The sequence below is a fragment of the Phragmites australis genome, chromosome 1 (assembly GCF_958298935.1).
Source record: "Phragmites australis chromosome 1, lpPhrAust1.1, whole genome shotgun sequence".
Taxonomy (NCBI): domain Eukaryota; kingdom Viridiplantae; phylum Streptophyta; class Magnoliopsida; order Poales; family Poaceae; genus Phragmites; species Phragmites australis.
In genome coordinates this window covers 27,636,158-27,645,197 of record NC_084921.1, presented here as the reverse complement: position 1 = coordinate 27,645,197, position 9,040 = coordinate 27,636,158, and the positions used below count along the sequence as shown (strand labels likewise).

Genomic DNA, 9,040 nt, shown 5'->3' with positions numbered 1-9,040 from the left:
TAATATGTATGTCTGTACGGGAGGTGATTCACCACTTACGTGTCTAGCTGCATCTGCGGTCATCCAAAATCAATTTGAGGGGAGTGGTGTTGATTTATTCGGTTTTTGATATTTGAAAGACTAAAGCGAACGGTTTTGGAGATAGACGTGGAATTCAGAGCCGGCCATGAACTAAAAAGGTGTAAAGCGGACTTAATGCTTTTCTCGGTTCATGTAATCTGCGCAAGTACACCGTACTGCCTCATGTACACGCAGTACTAACGCTCGGAGGCCCAGGACTTGTACTGAAGTGTTTGTTGGTCGAAATCCGAAAACGATGTCACGTGGCATCCCGCCGAGCAGCCTCAGCCTCAAACGCCTCTGGCCACGCAGAATTTCGTGTGCGGTGCCGCTCGCCTCTTATCCCCGCCGACTCACAGCGGACAAGATCAGAAGAAAAATATCAGCGCCGGCCAGAAATCAAATCCAAATGGCACTGCTGAGCCCCCGCGTGCCGCGGCTGCCGCCCTCCGCCGCCGGTGCGCTCCGGTGCTGTGGCCGGGGAGTCGCCTCCGCGCACCGGTGCCACGCGACGGCGGCGGGCGGCGTGGCGGCGGGCTCGCCTCCGTCGTCGGAGCTGGAGGCCATCCGGTGGGGCAGCGCCAAGCTGCAGGGCACCCGCGATGAGATGGAGGACGAGGTCGTCCTCCGACCGGGCTCCCTCCACCACGGCTTCTCCTTCGCCGCCGTCTTCGATGGACACGCTGGCTTCTCCGCCGTCCAGTTCCTCAGGTACGCATCAATCCACTGCTTTCTTCCCTTAAAAAAACATTTTTCACCTCAATTAATCGCAGTTCCCGGCCGCTCTATTCACGTTCTTGGCGTTGCAGGGACGAGCTGTACAAGGAGTGCGCGGCCGCGTTGGACGGCGGCGCGGTGCTGAGCACCAAGAATCTCGAGGCTATCACGGCCTCCATTCGGCGTGCGTTCGCCGCAGTGGACGCCAACCTCTCCACCTGGTTAGTCTCAGGCCCTCAGTAGTTAAGTTCGATTTGATCTTCCAATTTATCTTGCTACTCGTTACACTTGCAGGTTTCTTGCTGCTTCTTTTAACATGTTCTGTCGTTGCTTCTTCATTCCAGGCTTGAGCAAATGGACAAGGACGACGACTCTGGCGCGACAGCCACTGCCGTGTTTCTGAGGAACGATGTCCTTGTTACCTCGCACATTGGCGACTCTTGTTTGGTACCAACATTTCTCTCTACCTGTCTAGTGTCATCTTGGAGTCATGTCTAGCACTGTGAAAATATGAAACTGAACTCTGAAATTGTAGCTTATGTGAATGTGAAACTTAATTTTCTGGTGATGATAAGGTGATCTTGGATCTTGATTAGCAGGTGATATCACGTGGTGGAAGACCTGAAGCTTTGACCAACTTTCATCGACCGTACGGGAACAACAAAACGTCCCTGGAAGAGGTCAAGAGGATCAGAGCAGCAGGTGGATGGGTGTGTTTTCTCTGCCAGAGTTCTGTTAGATCTCTTAGTTTGCCCATAGACTACTTTTTTTTTTGGAAGAATGACTACTGCTTTTGTAGATTCATAAAGATCATTATCATTATTCCCTGTTAGTATATGACGCTTACAAAACACAGTCCTTGGATTCTTGCCACTCGTACACAAAAGAAGAACATGTTCATCTAAATCCTTTTCCCCATACAGATTTCGACACATTTTTCAAGAGTGGGTCAACAATGAACACAAATGTCCCCAGAAAATTATAGTATGTGTTGTAACATTGGGCCATTTGGTTTGATGCCACACCTTTCGTGGTATACAAACCATCTGCTAGAATTGTGGCAAAATTTTGACAAGAAATTCTGTCTGTTGAAAGCTGGGTACAGAGCTGGATGCACCACAGGTTTCAAGTCATTGTTCTGCTACATACGTTATGATAAACAAGATAGCTACCAATGGATACAACTTATATATTGATTTATGTAACTTCATATTCCAAATTAAGTACTCGCTCAAGTCACAAAAAATTACGTTTTGGACATGGACACAGGGACAAACCCAAAGCACAACTTTGGCCATTGTTTTATATGGAAATGCATGTTTATGACCAAATGCTTCGGGATGAATCTACACATGCCATTTTCATTCTGCACGTCGATACACATATGAATATCTTGTTGGTTAGAAATAAAACTGGTCAACTGCTTACTCTCCTAAATGTCAGTTTTCTGTGACTGGAGGAGTATATACTGATTAGCTGGTAATACTCCAGCAAAATCAAGAACGATATGATCACTTCCATGGTTGTAGTTGTCCCTTGAGGCCACATTATACATAGTTTTACAGAGAAAAAAGATGGTTGGCATGAAGCAGTCACAGATATTCAATTGGAGTTGCTCACTTGTATGCTGAATTGCTGATGTTTTGCTGTTAAGTTGTTGAACATGTTGACGTGTCACTCATGTTCACTCTTGTTTTAACAAAGTTTAATATTTTGCTGTAGATTATTGATGGGCGTATATGTGGAGACATTTCTGTATCTCGTGCTTTTGGGGATATAAGATTTAAGACACGAAAAAATGAGTTCGTCCCTTGTACTTTCTGCTCTTTGTTCGCACATTATACTCCTTTTGCTATGTTGTTTCTCAATAATAACTTCTTTAATCTTAATCATTCCTTGATTGTTTTGTACAGGATGCTGGTAAAAGGAGTTAAAGAAGGAAGATGGACTGAAAAGTTTATCTCACGGTAAAACTCTCAATGCTTTTACTCTTGATGATTACTTATAACTTTTTAGATAAAGGAAATAGTTCTGGTCTTTTGCATCCACCGATGCATACAACCCCAAAAAGTTTATTACAAAGTCTCGACTTGAACGATTAAAGAACCAAAAGGAGAAAAAGGCAACCTACAAGGCAAATAAACACTTGTTCATTATTACAAAGTCTCATTATCAGAATTATCCGCATAATTTGTAATTAAGCCGCCATCCATGCTTGGCGAACATATCCATCGCCACCACCTCTAATGCTTGGGACGCCCTCAAGAAGTCTTCCCTTTGACCCTCCCTCTGTAGCAACCTCCAGAATCGCAGCTAATAGGTTCCCCTGAAAATTACCTGCATAAAGGTTATATTAGGTTTATGATTAAAAATTATATCATTTTGGCATAGCCATATTGACCAAAAGATGGCTGCCACCCTAACTAGCATCTTATTCTTAGTTTTTGTTCCCATTTCTCTTAACCAACCATCTATAATGTGACCCGTACTGCTAGGTTTTTTAATACCTAAGGCAATTGAGATTATTTGCCAACAGGATCTAGCAAAGGGACATTGAAAGAAAAGGTGATTAATAGTTTCATTTTGATTGCAGAAGCAACACTTTTGGTTACCATCCCAGTTCCTTTTTATCAGATTATCCTTGATCAAAAGAACACCTTTACCTAAGTACCACAAGAAAACCTTAATCTTTAGCGGAATCTTGAGTTTCCACAGACATTTGGCATTGCTAATTGTCGGTTGAGATTTCATATGCATGTACATGGATTGAACTGAGAATATTCCATGTGCATGCAAATCCCACCTGAAAGTGTCTTGTTCATGACATAATCGAACCGAAGCAATTTTTGACACCTTATGTTGCCAAGCAACTAATTTATCCCCCACAATGGGTCTGCGAAAGGTTAGGTTCAAAGATGAAGATTGCATAGCATCAACAACTGTAGCTTGACTCCTTCGAATCTCATTATAAAGTGTCGGATATTGCACACTGAGAGGACTATCATCTAGCCATCTGTCATTCCAGAACCTAGTCTGGCATCCATTTTTGACCTGGAAGGAACCCCACCTAAGGAATGCATTTTTTACCTTCATAAACCCTGACCAGAAATGAGAATCACCTGGTTTCCCTTCTACCTAGGTTAAAGTTTTACCACTGAGATACTTGTTTCTAAGCATTCTTTGCCAAACTCCATCCTCATTAAGTACTCGATAAAGCCACTTGCTAAGGAGGCATACATTCTTAATCGAGAGGTCAACAATGCCAAGACCTCCCTGGTCTTTTGGCTGGCAAAGAATGTTCCACCTAGCAAGTCTATATTTTTTCTTGTTGTTCTCCCCCTACCAAAAGAATTTGGATCTAAGATAGTTCAATCTTTTAAGCACACTCCGGGGGATCTCAAAGAATGACATCATAAATAAAGGGAGACAGCTTAAGACTGAGTTGATGAGCACTAGTCTGCCCCCAACAGACATTAGTTTCCCCTTTCAACTGCTTAATTTCTTTTCGAACCTTTCTTCGACCTCTCTCCAATCCGTATTCCTTAGTTTCTTATGCGTCATTGGAATACCGAGGTATCGAAAAGGTACTTGTCCAATATCACAACCGAATAATTATGCGTATTGGGCCTCGCAGTCTTTAGCGTCACCATAACAGAATAATTCACTTTTATGAAAGTTTATCTTCAGACCAGAAAGTTGTTCAAAAACACAAAGTATGAGCTTCATATTTTTAGCATTTTCAAGATCATGATCCATGAAGATGATAGTATCATCTGCATATTGTAGAATTGATAAACCATCATCCACAAGGTGTGGAACAATTCCATCGATCTGCCCATCCTCTTTTGCTCTTGCTATTAGAATAGCAAGCATATCAGCTACAATATTGAAGAGAATAGACGATAGGGGATCACCTTGTCTAAGTCCTTTGTGAGTTTGAAAATAAGGTGCGACTTCATCGTTGACCTTAATTCCCACATGACCCCCAGACGCAATATTTTGGATCCAGTCACACCACTTTTCTGAAAAACCTTTCATTCTCAGAGTTTGCTGGAGGAAAGACCATTTGACTTTATCATAAGCCTTTTCAAAATCGATCTTAAAAATCATCCCATTTTGTTTTTTCCTATGCAATTCATGGATGGTCTCATGGAGTATTATGACACCTTCCATTATATTACGGCCAGACATGAAGGCTATTTGCGAAGGGTGGATTATTTTTTCAGCCACCATGTTTATTCGATTAGTGACAACTTTAGTAAATATTTTAAAGCTGATATTAAGGAGGCATATTGGACGGTGCTATTGTATTTTCAAAGCAGTACTTTTTTTTGGAAGTAGCACAATCACGCCAAAATTCAAGCAGAAGAGAGAAATCTCCAGCGTGGAAGTCTCTAAACATATCCAAAAGATCATATTTAATGACTTCCCAAAAGACTTGGTAAAATTTAGCTGAGAAACCATCTGGGCCAGGAGCTTTATTATGCTCCATTTGGAATATTGCCCTTCTTATTTCTTCCTCCTTGAAAGAAGCCGTCAGGATCTCATTTTCGCTTTCACTCACTTGAGAAATATCATTCCTTATCGACTCGTCCATTGCAAAATTATTATTTTCAGGTTTGCCAAATAAACCTTTATAATAATAATACTTAGTGATATATTTCTTGAGGTTGGCATCTCTAATGATATCACCCTCCTCTTGTTCCAGTTTATAGATTTTCTTCTTCCTATGTTTCCCATTAGCTACCATATGAAAATATTTAGTATTATCATCTTCCCCTAGAAGCTCTTGGACCTTAGCTCGTTGATACCATTTGAGCTCTTCTTCTCTAAGAATGTGAGCTAGCCTTTCATTAAGATAATGTTTGAAAGCTATCTCATTAGGCATTAAAGGATTATGCTCCGCCTTCTTATCAAGCTCATCAATTTTCATTATTAACTGTTTCTTTTCCTTTTTTAAAATGCTTGAAGTATGGTTAGCCCAACCCCTCAAATATTGCCGCAACGCTCTGATTTTGTTTTGCCAATTTTTGATAGAATTATTACCTCGCTGCTGTGATTGCCAAATATCGGTTACCATTTCATGAAATCCATCACGGGTCAACCAATCCAATTCAAATTTAAAGAGTGTTTGCTTACCGTGGTGGAAGGCAACCCCCGCATTGAGTAATAAAGGAGTGTGATCAGAACGGGATCTATCAAGCGCCACAACCATAACCTTGGGATATTTCAACTCCCACTCCGTACTCATTAGGACACGATCCAACTTTTCAAAAGTTGGTGGAACTAGATCATTTGCCCATGTATATTGTCTCCTAGTCATTTCGATTTTTCAAAGATCCAATGTATCGATGATTGCATTGAATAACTGGGGCCATCTAGGTTCGAAATTGTCATTATTCTTATCCTCTGGTCGTCTCATGATATTGAAATCACCCTCTATGATCATTGGGTTAGTTTCTAACCTACACACATGAGCCATCTCCGAAAGAAAAACATCCTTATATTCATCTTGGGCCGGTCCATAAACCGCGTATAATGCCCAAGTGAAACCATCTTCCTTGTTTTTTAAGATAAATTTTAAGTAATAATCTCCCTCAACAATGGAACTAATATCAAAAACCGATACATTGACCCCATAATCATACCTCCTGATCTACCTCTTGGAGGCATAGTGTGCCACAGATAATCCATACCTGCACATAAATGATTAAGAGTAGAAGAAGAGAAAGTGCTTCTACCTGATTCCATGACTGCAATAAAATCAAGGTGTTGACCTTTAACTAAGTTTGATATATAATTATGTTTAGCCAAGTCTCTTAGACCTCTGCTATTCCAAAAAATTCCCTTCATTATAAAACTACTTTTGATGGAGTGTTTGGCTTCTTAAGAAGGCGATTAACCTTCCCCTTATAACTGGCCATCTTTTTTGTTTGAAATCCATAAGGTCAGATACATCTCTAGCAAGTAATGAACCTCATAGTTCATATCCTATATTTGAAGGTTATTCATGGTTCGTTTCATACAACTATGTATTATCCAGTGTTACATTGCATGTGACAATTTAAATAAATCATGTTGCATCGAAAATTATAGTAATCCTATGTTTGTCAAATCACAAAAGTTTGCTTGTTGGAGGAAACAGAGATTTCTTCTGAACACGAGTGACCTGCAGCTATCTGGAAACTAATTTATTTGCAACTCCTGTTCAGTTTCTCTAAACCATGGTAACAAGAATCATTCCTTCATGGTCACCACAAATTAGATCATCAGAATGTGATGTATTCCTTTTCTATTCTTCAGGGTAGAGAGCTGGCATGGCTCTGAACCATGGATTTTACTCTCATTTTAATATCTGCTCATTGTCAAGTAAACTATTTATCCAACATATAGTTGTGTCTTTTTGGCGTCAGCATTTTTGGCAGCTTTGGCAACATGTGATATGTCTTCTTGGAAAAGAGGATGCAAATTCTCTAATTGTGTAGCTTGTAAATTTTAAATAATGAGATCGTTAGCTTGTTTGGATGATGGGAGAAGATGGTTTCACAATATATTGTTGCCAGGAAATGAACATATTGAGGTCTAATAATCTTTCTATGCAGAGTACAATTCAAAGGGGATCTAATAATATCATCACCTGATGTATCTCTGGTAGAACTTGGACCAGATGTGGAATTTGTTTTGCTAGCAACCGATGGTCTTTGGGATTACATTAAAAGGTCTATCCAATTATCTTTCATATTTATGTACAGTCATCCCACTTTAAAGCTTGTTGTTCTCTTCCACCTCCTCTAACATTATAATTCACTATTGAAATTTAGATGTTTTGACATGTAAACTGACTGTCTTTTGTAGCTCTGAAGCTGTAGCTCTTGTCAGAGATCAACTACGTCAACATGGTGATGTCCAGGTATTCAGTTTATCTGTGCTCAAAACATAATGATCGCTATGCTCCTTTTTGCAACTCATTTTGTATGTTTACTTATTTCTCACTTGGTTTGTGTAGCTGGCCTGTGAGGCACTTGGTCAGAAAGCTCTGGTATTGATGCCTTCTACCTTCATCTTTTCTGTTGACCATCTTATCTCCTGAAGCTAACTTAAGTATAATTTGGTGTTCATTCCAGAATCGTAAATTCTGTTTTAATTTCTTCCTTTTATTCTCAACTGCAGGATCAACGGTCACAGGACAATATTAGCATAGTCATAGCTGACTTGGGGTACTTATTCTTAAAACTTTTAATTGTTACTTTGGCCACTTTAATGCATGCTTCTGTGCATGATTAATCTACCTGCTCATATCATAGAAAAGTCCTTAATCTGGATGCTAATTCTTCCTTTTTAGAGGTCTATACGCTCTAACTGCTCGAACACATTATCAGATGATGCACATTTTGTACTCTTCAGTCCTTTTCCTCTTGTGACCGAATTTTTTTATTTGTTGGAAAAATCTGGCCCTTTTTGTGCATCTGTTTCTTCAACATCCATTGCAAAGTTATGATTCCTACAAACTATTGGCAGGAGGACAAATTGGAAGGAGTTGCCTGTTGAAACGCCAAACTTGTTCTTGGAACTAAGTCAAGCAGTTGTAACTCTTGGGGCTGTCTCAGTAGGAATTTGGATCTCGTCGTTTCTTACATTACAGTAGGACTAATTCTGTTCATATGTGTATAGTACTTGCGGTGTACATCTTCCGCACCTAGCTGCAAATATATGTATATTCTTATAGGGTTATTTAACCAGGTAATCTGTCGAATAGTGCGTGAAGGACTGAAAATCGTGTAGTTCAGCTTTCCTTTGCGTGCAATGGGGTGGAATGATCCGCCTGGACTTCCTCTCTTTTGTGATATTGAGAATTCAGAAACTGAAAATCTGAGAACGAGGAGCGAGAAACATTTGATGCCGTACGTTCTAAAAAGAAGTGAAATTATCACTTTGACAATGTCAGGGCCATCTTGCCCTTTTCTAACATTGTTGCCTCCAAATAAGTTTTTTACAGGCTTGCGTATGGATGAATGCTGGGCTCTTTCCTGAGCTTGGTCAGTTTATGGTTTCGCGGTTTGGCACCCATTGGGTTACTCATCGTTTGATTGCGTCATTTGCTTCAGGGACGTCTTTTGTTGTATGTGAAACTGGTGCCCGATATGTGGAAATTTTGCTTAAACGGATCTATGAGCAAAGAGGTCTCTTAAAAAGACTAGGGACTAGCCCCTGTCTTAGGAAGACGTTCTGTGTAAGTGGGGGATTAAACTCGGGCTGACTTGCT

General features: G+C 40.4%; 1 protein-coding gene across 3 annotated transcripts; it reads left to right on the top strand.

Moving 5' to 3' along the window:
* The first annotated feature begins 287 nt into the window (after positions 1-287).
* LOC133913771 (probable protein phosphatase 2C 5) lies at positions 288-8,716 on the top strand. 3 transcript variants are annotated; one of them, XR_009909089.1, is made up of 12 exons: positions 288-771; positions 870-998; positions 1,122-1,224; positions 1,374-1,487; positions 2,500-2,579; positions 2,691-2,744; positions 7,380-7,496; positions 7,633-7,687; positions 7,784-7,816; positions 7,948-7,994; positions 8,296-8,517; positions 8,560-8,716. XR_009909089.1 is itself a non-coding variant. In XM_062357044.1 (11 exons), exons 1-11 carry the CDS (start codon positions 317-319, stop codon positions 8,420-8,422), a joined length of 1,311 nt encoding a protein of 436 aa, XP_062213028.1. In that variant the 5' UTR covers positions 288-316; the 3' UTR covers positions 8,423-8,621. The 3 variants fall into 3 exon arrangements, 2 of the variants coding, with proteins under 2 accessions (XP_062213028.1, XP_062213014.1); XM_062357044.1 differs by having other exon boundaries at positions 1,377-1,487; positions 8,296-8,621; XM_062357030.1 differs by having other exon boundaries at positions 8,296-8,621.
* Positions 8,717-9,040: the final 324 nt, after the last annotated feature.